General features: G+C 38.2%; 1 protein-coding gene across 1 annotated transcript in view; it reads right to left on the minus strand.

Moving 5' to 3' along the window:
• Positions 1–14609: 14609 nt before the first annotated feature.
• Positions 14610–20356, minus strand: part of PRKDC (protein kinase, DNA-activated, catalytic subunit) — a 242091-nt gene continuing 236344 nt past the window's right edge. Inside the window, exons 82-86 of the mRNA XM_059394562.1 lie at positions 20112–20183; positions 19835–20036; positions 18836–19024; positions 17886–18025; positions 14610–15583 (exon numbers count right to left, since the gene is read on the minus strand). Coding sequence (XP_059250545.1) covers positions 15379–15583; positions 17886–18025; positions 18836–19024; positions 19835–20036; positions 20112–20183 — 808 coding nt within the window. The 3' untranslated portion in view covers positions 14610–15378. The remainder of the gene's footprint in view (positions 15584–17885; positions 18026–18835; positions 19025–19834; positions 20037–20111; positions 20184–20356) is intronic.

Here is a 20356-nt window from a genome sequence, read left to right on the forward strand (position 1 = left end):
TGAGAGAGAGGAAGGGAAGCAGGCTCCTTGCTGAGCAGAGAGCCCTATGCAGGGTTTGATCCCAGGACCCTGGGATCATGACCTGAGCTGAAGGCAGAGGCTTTAACCCACTGAGCCAGCCAGGTGCCCCTTTCTTAATCTTTTTATATGTTTAAATTTTTTTTTCTATTTCTTCTTCTTTATTCTTTATAAATACATATGTATTCTAATTTGTATCAGGCATACCATCTTTCATTTATTTTTGGTTCATTTGCTTCCTTATTTTTTTGGATCAGGCATAATTTTTTTTTCTCTTTTCTTATTTACCCTCTTGTTTCTTATTTTTTCGAATCATTCTTATGATTTGTTCATATGCATTTTTGTTCCATTTTCTTTTCTCTTATCTTGGATCAGGCTATGTTTTCATTTTTATTCTTTCTTCTTTTCTTTTCCTTTTTCCTACATGGACTTAACATAACAAACAAATCAAAGCACACCTATTTAAACGTCAAAACAGTCACCACTACAAGCAAAGAGGAACTCTTTAGAGGAAAGACCAGTGGGAAAGAGCAGCTAAAACACAATAGCAGAGTGTACACAGCATATACCAGAAGCAACTTCCTGAGGTTTCTATTATTGTGGTTATTATAGCTTTTTTTCCCCTTTCCTCCTTTATTTTCTGAACACAAAGAGTAGGAGGAGAAAATCATCTCAAAAGAAAGAACAGGAATTCATACATACTACCAGAGATTTAACAAATAGGGATATAAGTAAGATGTAGAACTAGAATTTAAAACAATGATTACAAAGATATTAGCTGGGCTTGAAAAAGCATAGAAGACACTAGAGATTCCCTTACTATATAAATAAAAAAACAAATATTTAATCAGGCCAAAATTTAGAAAGCTGTTATGGACAGGCAGGCAAACGTGGAAGCTTTTAGAAACAAGGACAAATGAGGCGGAAGAGAGAGTCAATGATATAGAAGACAAAATGATGGAAAATAAAGAACCTGAAAAGAGAAAAACAATGACTAAGGGAGACTTCGAAAAATCAGTAATTCCATAAAGCAAAATATAACCCGAATAGTAGGAGTCCCAGAAGATGAAGAGAGAGAGGAGAAGAAGGTTTTTGGTTTTTTTTTTTTAATTTATTTTCAGCATAACAGTATTCATTGTTTTTGCACCACACCCAGTGCTCCATGCAATCCGTGCCCTCTCCAATACCCACCACCTGGTTCCCCCAACCTCCCACCCCTCGCCCCTTCAAAACCCTCAGATTGTTTTTCAGAGTTTATAGTCTCTCATGGTTCACCTCCCCTTCCAATTTCCCCCAACTCCCTTCTCCTCTCTAACTCCCCTTGTCTTCCGTGCTATTTGTTATGCTCCACAAATAAGTAAAACCGTATGATAATTGACTCTCTGCTTGACTTATTTCACTCAGCATAATCAAAAGAAGATTTTTTTGAACAAATAATAGTTGAGAACTTCCCTAATCTGGGGAATGACAGAGGCATTCAGGTCCAAGGAGGCGCAGAGAACCCCCTCAAAATCAACAAAAATAGGTTAATACCCTGACATAATAGATTGCAAATTTCAGAGATAAGGAGAAAATCCTGAAAGCAGCTTATGACAAGAGGCCCTTATCCTAGGGTAGATGCATAAGGCTTGCAGTGGACCTGTCCACAGCTGGCAGGCCAGAAAGGACTGCCATGACATAATCAACATGGTAAATGGGAAAAATATGCAGCCAAGAATACTTTATCCTGCAACACTGTCATTCAAAATAGAAGGAGAGATAAAGAGGTTCAGGACAAACAAAAAATAAAGGAGTTTGTGACCACTATACCAGCCCTACAAGAAATACTAAAGGGGATCCTTTGAGTGGAGGTAGAGCCAAAAAGTAACAAGACTAGAAAGCAGCAGAGACAATCTACAGAAATTACTTTACAGGAAATACAATGGCACTAAATTTGTATCTTTTTCAATAAATACTCTGAATGTAAATGATCTAAATGTTCCAATCAAAAGGCATAGGGTATCAGACTGGAAAAAACCCAAAAACCTATTAATATGTGTTCTACAAGAGACTCATTTTAGACCCAAAGACACCTCCAAATTGAAAGTGAGGAGGCAGAGAACTATTTATCATGCTAATGGACATCAAAAGAAAGCTAAAGTAGCCATATACTGGACAAACTAGATTTTAAACCAAAGACTGTAATAAGAACTGAAGATGGAAACTGTATAATAATAAAAGGCTCTATCCAACAAGAATATCTAACAACTGTAAAAATTTATGCTCCTAACTTGGGAGCAGCTAAATATATAAACAAATCTATAACAAAATTAAAGAAATTCATTGACAATAATATAATAATAGTAGGGGCATGGGACTTTAACACCACACTCATAGCAATGGACAGATCATCCAAGCAGAAGATCAACAAGGAAACACATGCTTTGAATGACATACTGGGCCAGATAGACTTAAGAGATATATTCAGAGCATTTCATCCTAAAACAGCAGAATGTACACTCTTCTCGAGTGTACATGGAACATTCTCCAGAATACATCACATAGTGGGCCACAAATCAAGTCTTACCAACTACCAAAAAAACCCAGAGATCACCCATGCATATTTTCAGGCCACAATGTTTTAAAACTAAAATGCAATTACAAGAGAAAATTTGGAAGAAACACAAATTCATGGAGGTAAAAGAATGGATGGGTCAATGAGGAAATTAAAGACTAAAAGATACATGGAAACAAATGAATATGAAGACACAACAGTTCAGAAATTTTGGGATGAAGCAAAGTTGGTCCTAAGATGGAAGTATATAGCAACACAGGCCTACCTCAAGAAAAAAGAAAAGCCTTACATACACAACCTAATCTTACACCTAAAGGAGCTGGAAAAGGAACAGTAAATAAAACCTAAATCCATAATAAAGATTCGAGCAGAAATCAATGATATATAAAATTAAAACACACACACACACACACAAACAGAATGAATCAATGAAACTAGAGGAATATGAGCAGGGTGAGGGAGGAGCAGAAGTAGAGGGAGAAGCAGACTCCCCACTGAGCAGGAAGCCCAACACAAGACTTGATCCCAGGACCCAAATATCATGACCTGAGCTGAAGGCAGACACTTAACCAACTGAGCCACCTCAGTGCCCCATCTACCAAACATTTAGAGAAGAATTAACACCTATTCTTCTGAAACTGTTTCAAAAAATAGAAATGGAAGACTTCCAAACTCATTTGATGAGGCCAGCATTAACTTGATCCCCAAACCAGACAAAGACACAACTGAAAAGAATTAGAGGCCAATATCCCTAATGAACATGGATGTCAAATTTCTCACCTTATACTAGCCAATAGGATCAACAGTACATTAAAAGGATTATTCACCATGACTAAGTGGAATTTATTCATGGGCTGCAGGGGTGGTTCAACATCCATAAATCAATGTGATATACCACATTAATAAAAGAAAGGACAAGAACCATATGATCCTCTCAATTGATGCAGAAAAAGCATTTGACAAAGTACAGTATCTTGGGTGCCTGTGTGGCTCATTTGTTGGGCATCTGCCTTTGGCTTGGGTCATGATCTCAAGGGTCCTGGGATCGAGCCCCATATCAGGCCCCTCTCCCACTCCCCCTGCTTATATCCCCTCTCTTGTTGTCTTTCTCTGTTAAATAAATAAATAAAATCCTTAAAAATACATATAAAAATATAGCATTTTCCCTAAGATTATAATTATTTATTTGATAGACACACACACACACACACACACACACACACACGTAGGCAGAGTGGGAGGCAGAGGGACAGGGAGAAGCAGACTCCCGACTGAGCAGGGAGTCCAATGTGGGACTCAATCCCAGGATGCTGGGATCATGACCTGAGCCCAAAGCAGCCACTTAACCCACTGAGCCACCCAGGTGTGTCCCTACAGCATCCTTTCTTGATTAAAACACCCCACAGTATGGGGACAGATGGAACATACATACATATCATAAGCCACATACAAAAGACCCACAGCAAATATTATCCTCAATGGGGAAAAACTGAAAGCTATGCCTCTAAGGTCAGGATGCCTACTCTCACCACTATTGTTCTACATTATAACTGGGAGGCCCAGCCTCAGTGATAAGACAGCAAAAGAAATAAAAGGGATTGGAATTGGCAAAGAAGTCACATTCTCATTCTTTGCAGATGATGTGACACTTTATGTGGAAAACCAAAAGACTCCACTCCAAAACTGCTAGAACTCACACAGGAATTCAGTAAAGTGGCAGGATATAAAATCAATGCACAGAAATCAGTTGCATTTCTTTACACCAACAACAAGACAGAAGAAAGAGAAATTAAGGAGTCAATCCCATTTACAATTGCACCCAAAACTATAAGATACCTAGGAATAAGCCTAACCAAAGAGGCAAAGAATCTATACTCAGAAAACTATAAAGTACTCATGAAAGAAATTGAGGAAAACACAAAGAAATGGAAGAATGTTCCATGCTCCTGGATTTGAAGTACAAATATTGTTAAAATGTCTATGCTACCTAGAGCAATCTATACATTTAATGCAATCCCTATCAAAATCCCATCTGTTTTTCAAAGAAATGGAACAAATAATCCTAAAATTTATATGGAACCAGAAAAGACCTCGAATGCCAGAGAAATGTTGAAAAAGAAAAGCAATGCTGGTGGCAACACAATTCTAGACTTTGAGCTCTATTGCAAATCATCAAGACAGTATAGTACTGACACAAAAACAGACACATAGATCAATGGAACAGAATAGAGAGCCCGGAAGTGGACCCTCAATGCTGTGGTTAACTAATCTTTGACAAAGCAGGGAAGAATGTCAATAGGAAAAAGAGAGTCTCTTCAACAAACAGTGTTGGGAAAATTGGACAGCCACATGCAGAATAATGAAACTGGACCATTTCCTTACACCACATACAAAAATAGACTCCAAATAAATGAAAGACCTCAATGTGAGAAAGCAATCCATCAAAATCCTTGAGGAGAATGCAGGCAGCAACCTCTTTGACCTCAGCATAGCAACTTCTTCCTAGAAACACTCACAAAGAGAAGGGAAGCAAGGGCAAAAATGAACTATTAGGACTTCATGAAGATAAAAAGTTTTTGCACAGCAAAGGAAACAGTTAATAAAACCAAAATACCACCTTCAGAATGAGAAGATATTTGCAAATGACATATCAGATAAAGAACTTATCAAACTCAACATCCAAAGAGCTAATAATCCAATCAAGAAATGGGCAGAGGACATGAACAGACATTTCTGCAAAGAAGACATCCAGATGGCCAATAACACATGAAAATATGCTCAACAGCACTCAGCATTAGAGAAATACAAATCAAAACCACAATGAGATACTATCTCACATCAGTCAGAAAGGCTAAAATTAACAAGTCAGGAAATGACAGATGCTGGTGAGGATGCGGAGAAAGGGGAGCCCTCCTACACTGTTGGGAATGCAAGCTGGTTCAGCCACTCTGGAAAACAGTATGGAGATTCCTCAAAAAGCAGGGAAAAAAGCTAATCTATGACCTAGCAATTGCACTACTGAGTATTTAGCCCCAAAATAGAAATGTAGTGATCTGAAGGGGCATGTGCACCTAAGTGTTTATAGCAGCAATGTCCACAATAGCCAAACTATGGAAAGATCCTAGATATCCATCAGTGGATGAATGGGTAAAGAATATGTGGATATTATATACATAATGGAAGACTATGCAGTCATCAGAAGCTGAAATCTTGCTATTTGCAACAGTGTGGATGGAACTAGAGGGTATTATGTGAAGCAAAATAAGAAAATCAGAGAAAGTTATCATATAATCTTGCTGATATGTAGAATTTGAGAAATAAGGCAGAGGATCATGGAGGAAGAGAGGGGAAAAAACGAAACAGGATAAAACCAGAGAGGGAGAGAAAACATAAGAGACTCTTAATCTCAGGAAACAAATTGAGGGTGGTTGGAGTGGAGGGGGGTAGGAGGGATGGGGTGACTGGGTGATGGACATTGGGGAGGGGATGGGCTATGGTGAATACTGTGAATTGTGTAAGACTGATGAATCACAGACCTGTACCTCTGAAACAAATAATACATTATATGTTACTAAAAAAAAAAAAATCCTTAAAAATAAACGCAGTATATTATCAGTAAAAAAGATCAATCCATCAAAAAGATCTAACAATTATTAAGAAACACTTTCCAAAGAGCAGTCACCCTCCCCCATGTATGAAGCAAACATTGACAGAGGTGAAGAGAGAACTAGACCTGTAATAACAGTTGGGAGACATCAAGACCCCAGTTTCAATAATGGAGAGACAGAACATCTAGACAAAAGAACAGTTAGGAAACAGAGGGCTTGAACAGCACTATAAACCAACTAGACCTACAGACATATAGAACACTCCACCCAATAAAAGCAGAACATACATTCCTCTAAATGGACCTGGAGCATTCTCCAGGATAGACCACAAATTAGGCACCAAACAAATCTCAGTAAATTGAATAGATTGAAATCTTGCAAAGTATTTTCTGACTAAAATGCAATGAAACTTGAAATCAATTCCTTCTTCAGAAGGAAAAGTGGAAAATTCCAAATATTTGGAAATTAACACACTCTTAAAACAATGGAGTCAAATATGAAATCACAAAAGAAATTCAGAAAATACTTTGATACAAATGAAAACAAAAACACAATATGCCAAAACATAATGCAGCAAAACAATAGTCACACATAACACCTACATTAAAAAAACAAAGATGGTGGGATGACTGGGTGGCTCAACCATTAAGTTTGCTTTCAGTTCAGGTTATGATCCCAGGGTCATGGGATCAAGTTCCATATCAGGCTTCTTGCTTAGTGGGGAGGCTGCTTCTCCCTCTGTCTGCCACTGCACCTGCTTGTGAGCTCCCTCTCTCATTCTCTCTCAGAAATAAATAAATAAAATCTTAAAAAAATAAAGATGGCAAATGAATAACCCAAGTCCACACCTTAAGGAACTAAAGAAAAAAGAGCAAACTAAACCTAAGGCTAGAAAATTAATGAAATAACAAAGGTTAAAGCACGGATAAATAAAATAGAGTATAGAAAAATAACAGAGAATCAACAAACCAAAAGTTTGTTGAAGATGTCAACAAAATGCACGTTTTCTTTTAGACCAAAATAATAATAATAATAATAATAAAGAAGACAACAGAAATATTATCAACCTTACAGAAATAAAAATACTAACATGTTAAATAACCTAATTAAAAAAGATAAATTCCTAGAAATATTAAATTACCAAAATTGAGTCAAGAAGAAATAGAAAGGCTAAACAGTTTGGCTATTGTGGGCATTGCTGCTATGAACATTGGGGCGCATGTGCCCCTTCTTTTCACTATATCTGTAGCCCAGTGATTGGTATTAAGGAGGGCATGTGTTATAATGAGCAGTGGGTGTTATATACGAATAATGAATCATGGAACACTACATCAAAAACTAATGATGTACTGTATGGTGACTAACATAACAGAATAATAATAAAAAAGAAAGCCTAAACAGACCGATATCTAGTAAGACTGAATTAGCATCAGAAACCTCCCAGCAGGGACCTGAAACCATAAAACTCCCAGAAGAACAGTCAGTAATCTCTTTGACACTGGCCACAGAAACATTTTTTCTAAATGTCTCCTGAAGCAAGGAAACAGAAGCAAAGATAAAGTTATTGGGACTACATCAAAATAAAAAGCTTTGCACAGCAAAGGAAACAACAAAATAAAAAGACAACCTATTGAACGGGCATAGATATTTACAAATGATATATCCAATAAGGGGTTAATAACATATATATATATATATATATATATATATATATATATATATATATATATATATCTCAGCACCAATAAACCCAAATAATCCACTTAAAAATGGGCAGAGGAGGAGTGTGGGGGTGTCTCAGTTGGTTAAGTGGCTGCCTTCAGCTCAGGTCATGATCCCAGGGTCCTGGGATGGAGCCTGTCAAACTCCCTGCTCAGTGGGGAGTCTTCTTCTTTCTCTGCCTCTGCCTGCCACTCGCCTGCTGTGTTCTCTAACAAATACATAAAATCTTAAAAAAAAAAAAAAAGGAAAAAAATTTGTGTCTATATTCTTGAAGGATATTGGTCTATAGTCTCTTGCACAGCTTCAGTCTGGCTTTATCTGTATGAGACTAGTCTCAAAGAATAAGTTGGGAAGTATTAATTTCCTTCTCCTCTATTTTCTGAAATGTTTATGAAATGTCAGTCTTTTTAAAAAATTTTTAGGGACGCCTGGGTGGCTCAGTTGGTTAAGCAGCTGCCTTCGGCTCAGGTCATGATCCCAGCGTCCTGGGATCGAGTCCCACATCGGACTCCTTGCTCCCCAGGGAGCCTGCTTCTCCCTCTGACTCTGCCTTCCACTCTGTCTGCCTGTGCTCGCTCTCGCTCTCGCTCTCTCTGACAGATAAATAAATAAAATCTTAAAAAAAATTTTTTTTTAATTTTAAAATAACATATAATGTATTATTAGCCCCAGGGGTACAGATTTGTGAATCACCACAGCACTCATCATAGCACATACCTTCCCCAATGTCCACAACCCAGCCACCCTCTCCCTTCCTCCCTCCCCCCAGCAACTCTCCCTTTGTTTTGTGAGATTAAGAGTATCTTATGGTTTGTCTCCCTCCTGATCCCATCTTGTTTCTTTTATTCCTTTCCTTGCCCCCCAGACCCCACACATTGCCTCTCAACTTCCTCAGATCAGGGAGATCATATGATAATTGTCTTTCTCTGATTGACTTATTTCGCTAAGCATAATACCCTCTAGTTCCATCCATGTTGTCGCAAATGGCAAGATTTCATTTCTTTTGATGGCCGCATAGTATTCCATTGTATATATATACACCACATCTTTTTTATCCATTCATCCGTTGATAAGACACCTAGGTTCATTCCATAGTTTGGCTATCGGGGACATTGTTGCTATAAACATTTGGGTGCACGTGCCCCTTCGGATCACTACATTTCTATTTTGGGCTAAATACCCAGTAGTACAATTGGTGGGTCATAGGGTAGCTCTATTTTCAACTTTTTGAGGAACCTCCATACTGTTTTTCAGAGTGGTTGCACCAGCTTGCATTCCCACCAACAGTGTAGGAGGGTTCCCCTTTCTCTGCATCCTTGCCAGCAACTGTCATTCCCTGACTTGTTAATTTTAGCCATTCTGAGTGGTGTGAGGTGGTATCTCATGGTTTTGATTTGTATTTCCCTGATGCCGAGGGATGTGCAGCACTTTTTCATGTGTCTATTGGCCATCCGGATGTCTTCTTTGCAGATGTCTGTTCATGTCCTCTGCCCATTTCTTGATTGGATTATTTGTTCTTTTGGTGTTGAGTTTGATAAGTTCTTTATAGATCTTGGATACTATCCCTTTATCTGATATGTCATTTGCAAAAATCTTCTCCCATTCTATCAGTTGTCTTTTTGTTTTGTTTACTGTTTCCTTTGCTGTGCAAAAGTTTTTGATCTTGATGAAGTCCCAATAGTTCATTTTTGCCCGTGCTTCCCTTGTCTTTGGCGATGTTCCTAGGAAGAAATTGCTGCAGCTGAGGTCGAAGAGGTTGCTGCCTGTGTTCTCCTCAAGGATTTTGATGGATTCCTTTCTCACATTGAAGTCCTTCATCCATTTTGAGTCTGTTCTTGTGTGTGGTATAAGGAAATGGTCCAGTTTCATTCTTCTGCATGTGGCTATCCAATTTTTCCAACACCATTTGTTGAAGAGGCTGTCTTCTTTCCATTGGACATTCTTTCCTGCATTGTCGAAGCTTAGTTGACCATAGAGTTGAGGGTCTATTTCTGGCTTTCTATTCTGTTCCATTGATCTCTGTGTCTGTATTTGTGTCAGTGCCATATTGTCTTGATGATGACAGCTTACAAGAGTTTGAAGTCCAGAATTGTGATGCCACCAACTTTGGCTTTCTTTTTCAACATTTCTCTGGCATTCGAGGTCTTTTCTGGTACGATATAAATTTTAGGATTATTTGTTCAATTTCTTTGAAAAAAGTGGATGGTATTTTGATAGGGATTGCATTAAACATGTAGATTGCTTTAGGTAGCATAGACATGTTCACAACATTTTTTCTTCCAATCCATGAGCATGGAACATTTTTCTATTTTTTTTGTGTCTTCCTCAATTTCTTTCGTGAGTATTTATAGTTTTCTGAGTACAGATTCTTTGTTTCTTTGGTTAGGTTTATTCCTAGGTATCTTATGGTTTTGGGTGCAATTGTAAATGAGATTGACTCCTTAATTTCTCTTTCCTCTGTCTTGTGGTTGGTGTATTGAAATGCAACTGACTTCTGTGCATTGATAATTTTTTTTAAAGATTTTGTTTATTTATTTGACAGAGATCACAAGTAGGCAGAGAGGCAGACAGAGAGATAGGAGGAAGCAGGCTCCTTGCTGAGCAGAGAGCCCGATGTGGGGCTCGATCCCAGGACCCTGGGATCATGACCTGAGCCGAAGGCAGAGGCTTTAACCCACTGAGCCACCCAGGCACTCCTGTGCATTGATTTTATATCCTGACACTTTACTGAATTCCTGGACAAGTTCTAGCAGATTTGGAGTGGAGTCTTTTGGGTTTTCTACATAAAGTATCATATCATCTGCAAAGAGTGATAGTTTGAGTTCTTTGCTGATTTGGATGCCTTTAATTTCTTTTTGTTGTCTGATTGCTGAGGCTAGGATGAAGTGTCAGTCTTATTTTTTCTTTAAATATTTGATGAAAATTCACCAGGGACACTACCTGGATCTGGGCTTTCCTTTGTGAGAATATTTTAAATGAATATCTTAGTTATGTTTCTGTCACTTAACTTAATTTAACCCATATCGGGTTTCCTGCTCAGCAGGGAGTCTGCTTCTTCCTTTCTCTCTCCTTCTGCCTCTCCCCAGGATTCTGCTCTCTCATTCTCTCTCAAATGAATTAAAAAAAAATTGTGTAATCACTAGACTGTATACCTGAAACTACTATAACACTACATGTTAATTATACTTCAACTTAAAAAAAAAAGAGACAAAAATAAATGCAAAAAAAAAAATCTCCCAACAAAGAGCTGACCAACACCTAGATGACTTGAGTGATGAATTTTATAAAATAGTTAAGAGTTAACACCATTCATGGGGTGCTTGGGTGGCTCAGTCGCTTAAGCATCCAACTCTTGATTTCAATTCAGGTCACTCTCAAGATTGTGAGATCGAGCACTGCACTGGGCTCCATGCTTAGCACCAGTCTGCTTGGGATTCTCTCTCCACTGCCCCTCCTGCCACCTGTACACACACACTCTCTCTAAAATGAATGTTAAAGTCTTTTATTTTTTTAAAGATATTATTTATTTATTTGACAGAGATCACAAGTAGGCAGGCAGAGAGAGAGGAGGAAGCAGGTTCCCTGCCGAGCAGAGAGCCTGATGTGGGGGGACTCAATCCCAGGATCCTGAGATCATGACAGAGGCAGAGGCTTAACCCACTGAGCCACCCAGGCGCCCTAAATGTTAAAGTCTTAAAAAAAAAAAAGAGTTAGGGACGCCTGGGTGGCTCAGTTGGTTAAGCGGCTACCCTCGGCTCAGGTCATGATCCCAGCGTCCTGGGATCGAGTCCCACATCGGGCTCCTTGCTTGGCAGGGAGCCTGCTTCTCCCTCTGCCTCTGCCTGCCACTTTGTCTGCCTGTGCTTGCTCTTGCTTCTCTCTCTGACAAATAAATAAAATAAAATCTTAAAAAAAAAAAAGAGTTAACACCAATCCTTCTCAAGCTTTTCTAAAATTTAACAGAGAAATGAAAACTTTCTAACTCATTTGAAAAATTATCCTGATACCAAATCTAGAGGTTCCACAAGAAAACTAGAGATCAATATCCTTCATAAACTCTGATTCAAAAATTATCAGTGCTCATAGCAGCAATGGCCACAGTCACCAAACTGTGGAAAGAACCAAGATGCCCTTCAATGGACGAATGGATAAGGAAGATGTGGTCCATATATACTATGGAGTATTATGCCTCCATCAGAAAGGATGAATACCCAACTTTTGTATCAACATGGATGGGACTGGAAGAGATTATGCTGAATGAAATAAGTCAAGCAGAGAGTCAATTATCATGTTTTTTCTTATTTGTGGAGCATAAGGAATAACATAGAGGACATGAGGAGATGGAGAGGGATTTGAGGCAAATTGGATGGGGAGATCAACTATGAGAGACTGTGGACTCTGAAAAACGATCTGAGGGTTTTGGAGGGGTGGAGTGTGGGAGGTTGGGTGAGCCTGGCAGTGGGTATTATGGAGGGCATGTATTGCATGGAGCACTGGGTGTGGTGCACAAACAATGAATTCTGGAACACTGAAATGAAATTTAAAAAATAAAAATTAAATTCTCAACAAAACACTGGCAAACAGAATCCAACAGCATAATAAAAGGATTATTCACCATGGCCAAGCAGGATTTATCCCAGCAATGCTGGATGGTTCAACATCTAAATATCAATCATTATAATTCACATTCATAAATGAAGAAAAACCAGAAGTTCATCTCATTTAATGCAAAATAAGCATTTTACAACACTTATAATGATAAAAATCTCATAAAAACAGAAGGGAACTTATAATGATAAAAATCTCATAAAAACAGAAGGGAACTTTATCAACATATAAAAGGACATTTGTGTAAATGTCCCACAGCTAACATGACACACAATGGTGAAAAATGAAAATATCTCCCTAAAGATGAGGTATAAACAAAAGAAGGATGCTCACTTTTACCATCATTACTCAACACTGTACTGTATCTTCTAGCCAGAGCAATTAGACAAGAAAAAAGAAATAAAAGCACTCAAATTAGGGAGGTTAAACTATTATCAGTAACCTGATCCTACAAATAGAAAATCCCAAGAATCTTTCTGATACTATTCATATTTCTTTATAATCAGTACAGGTGTCTTCTTTTATTTCCTGTTTTCCAAACGAGTTTTCTTTATTCAGCCAAGAATCACAGGGTTGAAGTTTGGAGACAAGATAAGTCTTGGACATGTAGTCCTTCATGTGTAATGAGGTCATTTACCATCCTGAGCTGTGCAAATGTCTCTGAAAACTGTATACAGTAAGTTTTTACTGTAGTCTCATAGGTTTGGATACAATTTCAAGCAGACAGCTTTGAAAATGGACTCCTATACACAGTCATCTTGTAACAATGAACTTACTGACATAAAAAATAGTCCTTAAAAAACAGGGTTTCCCATAACATATGGGAATACATCCCACATTATCAAGACACAAGCAAAAATAGTTAGCTGTTTAAAAGAAATACTATAATCAACATCAAGGTAGTTTTTTTTGGTTATGTTTAGCAAAGAATATTTACTAGATTATGTGTATACTGGATTTTCATATACACGATTGCTTATTTTTGAGATGTAATTTATTTGGTTTAATATAATACCATTTGTTGAGAATATAATGTTTTATTTTTAATCATAATGGATTCAACCTGTATTTATCAGAATGACTTTGTCAAGTAGTATAATGAAATATTTTATAAGGTAAACATTTTGTTCCTTAAACTGTGTAAGAGCTATACTCTAGGAAAAAATCTAAATGTTTCATATTCCTAAGATTATTATTTTTCAAAAGCATACAAGAGTCTCCAACTATAAATGTTTAAAGAAACAATAACAAAAAGCTGAGAGCCAGCCTGAAATCAGTTCAGGTGTGTGCAGGATTAGATGAGGGGTAGAGATTCTATGAAGGAAAGGAAGCCATTTTTGTATTTCATAATTTGATCTTGTTGTTTTAGAATGCATATTTTCTCTCCAAGTAAGAAATTCATTTCCAAAGGTTTTGTTTGTTTTTTCCTAGACTTGAAATGCTGTGTGCTATCCCTATCATCATACTTGCAATTCTTGAAGTTAGAAATTCTGAGTCTGGGATGCTATGCACTTTTATCTATTTTCCTATTGTGGATATGAGAGCAAAAATGAGTGCTAAGACCAAGCTCTTTTATCTCTCCTAAATACTTTCTCTTCTAGAGAACAAATTTTTTTTTTTTTAAAGATTTTATTTATTTATTTGACAGAGAGAAATCACAAGTAGATGGAGAGGCAGGCAGAGAGAGAGAGAGGGAAGCGGGCTCCCTGCTGAGCAGAGAGCCCGATGCGGGACTCGATCCCAGGACTCTGAGATCATGACCTGAGCCGAAGGCAGCGGCTTAACCCACTGAGCCACCCAGGTGCCCTAGAGAACAAATTTATCTAAATCTATCTTCTAAAAAAGAAGAGAAAAAAAAAAAAAAAAAAAAAAAAAAAAAAAAAAAAAAAAAAAAAAAAAGATAGCATAGACAAATATCTTAAAATCTCAAAAGCAATCATTTCTAAATATTATGAGCCATTCATTATTATTCCTGTACTAATACAAGGTAACATTTTATCACTTATGCTATTGGCTTTACTCTCATAAAATCTTAGTGATAAGGTCTTCTGGGTATTATTTCCAATATGTCAAGTTACTAATGAGAATACTGCATGGAATGTTCATACACCATTTTTTTTAAAAGATTTTTATTTATTTATTTGACAGACAGAGAGAGATCACAAGTAGGCAGAGAGGCAGGCAGAGAGAGAGAGGAGGAAGCAGGCTCCCCGCTCAGCAGAGAGCCCAATGCGGGACTCGATCCCAGGACCCTGAGATCATGATCTGAGCCAAAGGCAGCGGCTTAACCCACTGAGCCACCCAGGTGCCCCCATACACCATTTATTAAGTAGTTGGTTTATCTAAGTCATAGTACTTGTAATATGCCATATTCTTGGTTTAATTCTTGTCTGGGCCTAGATATATATTTTTTCCCCACTTTAAGCCCATTATAATCCTAACCAAATCTTTGTTTATAATCTAATCTTTCATTCATACCAATATTCACTTATTCATCATGATCTAGATTAAACTCCAGCTACAAGACCACAACACTAAAATAGATTTCTTCTGTTCAGTGCTTCAGGAAAATCAGCACATTAATTGCTGTAGATGAAAGTTTAGGAGATTTTTTTTTTTTTTAAGATTTTATTTATTCATTTGAGAGAGAGTGAGAGAGAGAGCATGAGCAGTGGAGAGAGGAAGAAGCAGAGGGGGAAGCAGGCTCCCTCTTGAGCTGGGACCCCAATGTGGGGCTCGATCCTAGGACCTGGGATCACGACCTGAGCTAAAGGCAGATGCTTAACCATTTGAGCCACCCAGGTGTCCCAAGTTTAGGAGATTCTTCAAATACTCTCATGCTTTTTATCTGCTGACTCCCGCAGTTCTTCACATCCAGGGCTCCCATCCTTGCCAAGTTCTACCAAGGATGTTGGGGTCTGTGGCCTGGTCAATCAAGCACTTGACTTGAGCCTCTTCTGACAGCCCACTCTCTGGGTGTTGGGCACGAATGTTGTGATCTTTGCTTCCTCGTGCTACAGCCACATAATCTCCAAAGGCAAGTGCCTTCTCATGGCCCAGGAACAGCTCATCACTGTAAAAAAGATTAAACAAATACAAAAACATGAACCATTCATTATTCTTCCCTTGTTGCCTGCATTCCTAGCTATCCTATTCAAATATTCCCTCTCATCACTTATAGAACAGAAGAGTCAACATCAAGTCTGCGTCCAGCTCTCTACTCAGCAGGGAGCCTGCTTTCCCACCCCCCCGTCCCCCCTCTTACTTGTGATCTCGCTCTGTCAAATAAATAAATAATTTAAAAAAGAGAGAGAGAGAATATAAGAATCAAATGTTCAACCGAATGTGCCACCCAGGGAGCCCAATATTCCATTTTTTAATTATAGCCATTCTAGTGGGTGTGAAGTGGTACCTCTCTTTGTATTTCTCTGATATTAATAATTTTAAGCATCTTTCCATATGCTACTTGGTCATTTATACACCTTCTTTAGAGAAATGTCTTTTCAAATCCTTTGGTCATTTTTAAATTGGGTTGTCTTTTTATTGAGTTTTAAGAGATTTAAAAAAAATGTATTCTCAATACAAGTCCCTTATCAGCTATGACTTTCAAATATTTTCTCCCATTTTGTGGAGCTACCTTTTTACTTTCTTAATGGTATCCTGTGAGGCACAGAACTTTTTTTTTTTAGATTTTATTTACTTATTTATTTTTATTTATTTATTTGATAGAGAGAAATCACAAGTAGATGGAGAGGCAGGCAGAGAGAGAAAGAGGGAAGCAGGCTTCCCGCTAAGCAGAGAGCCCGATGCGGGACTCAATCCCAGGACCCTGAGATCATGACCTGAGCCGAAGGCAGCGGCTTAACCCACTGAGCCACCCAGGCACCCAAGATTTTATTTACTTATTTGACAGAGAGAGACATGGTGAGATAGGAAACACAAGCACAGGGAGTGGGAGAGGGAGAAGCAGGCTTCCTGCTGAGCAGGGAGCCCATTGCAGGGCTTGATCCCAGGACCCTGATATCATGACCTGAGCCGAAGGCGGACGCTTAACAACTGAGCCACCCAGGCACCCCAAACACAAAGCTTTTAAGTTTTGATGAATTTACCTATTTTTTCTTTTCTTGCTTGTGCTTTTTGGTGTTATACCTAAAAATGACAGATGCCAAATACAGGTCATGAAGATCTACTTCTGTGCTTCTTTGAGTATTTTATAGTTTTAGCTCTTACATTTAGGTCTTTGATTCATTCTGCATTAATTTTTATGTATGGTGTGAAATAAGGATCCACTTTCATTCCTTTGCCGGAACCATTTATTGAAAAAAAATTCATACCCTAACTAATTAAAAAAAAAAAAAAAAAAAAAAATTCATACCCTAACTGACCATAGATTGCCATTTACTATTGTAAAGTCCAACTTTTTCCCCCTCTTGTGAAACATTTCTATAAATTTGCTTTAGACCTCAACAAGAAACATTTCTGAAGCTAACTTAAAGGCTAACCCAGTGTGGGGTTAGCCCATGTTCTCCACACCTGTGTTCTATGCCCACCAAGAGCACATTTTGTCTTAAAAAGGACAGAAGCAAATTTAGAACCTAAATCTCCTCTAATATACAAAAATATTATTGTAATTGTCTAAAAAATGCTCCTGCTGGGGGTGCCTAAGTGGCTCAGTTGGTTAAGCTTCTGCCTTTGGCTCAGGGATTGAGTCCCTCATCAGGCTCCCTGCTCAGTGGGGAGTTTGCTTTTCCCTCTTCCTTTGCCTCTTGCCTCCCACCCCTGCCCTGGCTCATGCTCACTCTCTCTCTCTCTCTTTCTCAAATAAATAAATAAATAAATAAATAAGAAAAATCTAAAAAAATAAATAACATTTAAAAAAAAAAAAAAAGCTCCTGCTGTTTCTGACATTGGTACAGGTTATTCCAGGTACTGACCTGAAGACTGTGCCAAAAAGGCAGAGGCCAAATACACAGCATTCCGAGAGATGGACACTGCCCAGCCTTAGAGAAGCCATGCTTTTTTTCATTTGAAAAATGAGGCTAATAATGCTAACATCACAGGCTAAATGGAAAGTATTCAGGGCTTTATACATTGGTAATTCTTCAGTAAATAGTAGCATGTTGGTGTCTTTTTTTTTTCTTCAAAAATAACCATCTTGGGACGCCTGGGTGGCTCAGTTGGTTAAGCAGCTGCCTTCGGCTCAGGTCATGATCCCAGCGTCCTGGGATCGAGTCCCACATCAGGCTCCTTGCTCGGCGGGGAGCCTGCTTCTCCCTCTGCCTCTGCCTGCCATTCTGTCTGCCTGTGCTCGATCTTTCCCCTCTCTCTCTCTGATAAATAAATAAAATCTTTAAAAAAAAAAATAACCATCTTACCAGGTAATAACTGCTGGGTTGGCACCTGCTAACTTTCTCTTAGCATAATGTATTTTTTGCCGGGGATACCAATTTTTTTCAGTTACATTTATTTCTTGAATCCACGATCCTCCTTTTTTTAGCATTTTCTGTTCAAAGTTCTAAAAGAAAAGAACATGATGTTCTCTGCTTATTATAACAGTTTATATGAACACATCCAAACAGACTGAACAAGCAATGATTTTAAAATAAATATCTTGCGGCGCCTGGGTGGCTCAGTGGGTTAAGCCTCTGCCTTCAGCTCAGGTCATGATCCCAGGGTCCTGGGATCGAGCCCCACATCCGGCTCTCTGCTCAGCGGGGAGCCTGCTTCCTCCTCTCTCTGCCTGCCTCTATGCCTGCTTGTGATCTCTCTCTCTGTCCAATAAATAAATAAAATCTTAAAAAAAAATAAATATCTTTAACTGGAGAGAGCTTTATATATAGCTTTTTATACACATTCTAATAGTACTGCACATAACAGTGTCAATGACAGTGAGGGACGGCAGTTAGGTATCACACAGTGTCAAGGATGCCATCACTAACCTTCATTCTTTTGGGGATGTATTATGAAGAACCTCAACATTTAATAAAGCACTATGTGTCAAATCAAGGACCCTCACATGGAACAGATTTTAAGCTAAAAGTTTTCTCAGAAATCAGACCTATCACCGATAGGTCTATATTAACTCTTTGTTAGAAATATATTCATTTGAAACAACAGTTTTCTCCAAATGAAGATTATGTTCCTTACATGTTTCTTACAGTTTTCAGGTCAACTGGCCCCAAATGTTAATTTTAAGAAATACTACATGAAAGAATTAAATATTTTAATAAATACAATTTGATGTATTTCCTTCATATAATAAGAGATGCCAGATCAATCCCTGGCAAATGTAATAAAAATGAAAAGTGCATATAAACAAGCCTACTTTCCAGTCGAAGGAAGGTTCCTTTACGAACACGTCCATGGTGTTAATAAGCAGGTCAGAGTGTGAGCGGAAGGCTCTCAGTGCATGCACCATGACACTGGACATAACACCTCCTTCTTTCATTGGTAACATCAGATTGATAAATTGGCGTGTCAGACGAAAAGGCATCAATTCAGGGACTGGCAGAAACTAGAGAGAAAAAAATATGTACAAGAAGGGGAACGTATGAACTAGAAATCACAAAAGAAAAGACAGAAAACATCCTTCCAAAGTTAGTTAGTATTCACAGTTAGTGAAAATATGAACTCTTCTTTTCTTGGAATTAGCTACACAGATGTGAATCCACAGTGCCCAAGAGTAATCAACACAATCATCTTTGCAATGCACAAACCTATCTGTATAGGACCATACAGCCTGCAGACATTTGTAAGTACAACTGAAAACATTCACTATTTAATGTCAGACGAAAGATCTGTATTGTATCACATCTTGTGGAAGACATTTACATTAAGGGGCTTCATAAAACCTTCTTACAGTCTTCCCTTTTTATAGGAACACATGTTATTCTTGGCTTTGATTATATAATTCATCACCTAACCTTCTGTAACCTGTTTGAACAAGGTCAAAACAAAGTTGAGATTATCCCTTATTCTGCAAGAATGTCAAATTTTATGACCATGACAAACCAAGCTAATTGATATGTCATTTCTTCCTTAAAAACCATCCAGAAGGGGCGCCTGCGTGGCTCAGTGGGTTAAGCCGCTGCCTTTGGCTCAGGTCATGATCTCAGGGTCCTGGGATCGAGTCCCGCATCGGGCTCTCTGCTCAGCGGGGAGCCTGCTTCCTTCTCTCTCTCTCTGCCTGCCTCTCAGTGTACTTGTAATTTCTCTCTGTCAAATAAATAAATAAAATCTTTAAAAAAAAAAAAAAAACCATCCAGAAGGTCCTATGACTATGGTTCTAAATCAGCCAAGAACAGCAAAGGCAAGATTAGCATACCTGAGTAGCTGATCCAAATGCATGTCCAAAGTCGATTCCGATCATTCCACCTGTCTCCATGCTTATCATGAAATTGTTCAGATGTCTGTCTCCAATGCCCAGAATCCAGTGGCTAATACACATAAGAGCATGAGAACTGGCAAAGTGGGAGCGAAGTGCCAGGAAGGCCTCAGGGCCTGTGCTCATCTTCAGAAAGGCCCGCCTGGGGGGTGGAGACAAGACCTCTGTAGTCTCTGTTACACCATCAACTGGTTTGTACAGTCAGAAGGATACTTACTTTAAGAGATCAGCTGGCACTTTACTTTCTCTCCTTCTAAAAGATGTGACTGTTTCAGAACGACTAGCTGCCCTATGATTTAATAGAAAATGTCTAATTAGAACAAATTTCTATGACTTAAGATTTAAAATTTAAAATTATTTATATTGAAGCTCAAGTATCAAATAACTAGATTTTGATGATCTGAGGCAAACTTTTTTTTTTTAAAAGATTTTATTTATTTATTTGAGAGAGAAAGAGAGCAT

Source organism: Mustela nigripes, chromosome 3, assembly GCF_022355385.1.
Source record: "Mustela nigripes isolate SB6536 chromosome 3, MUSNIG.SB6536, whole genome shotgun sequence".
Taxonomy (NCBI): Eukaryota; Metazoa; Chordata; class Mammalia; order Carnivora; family Mustelidae; genus Mustela; species Mustela nigripes.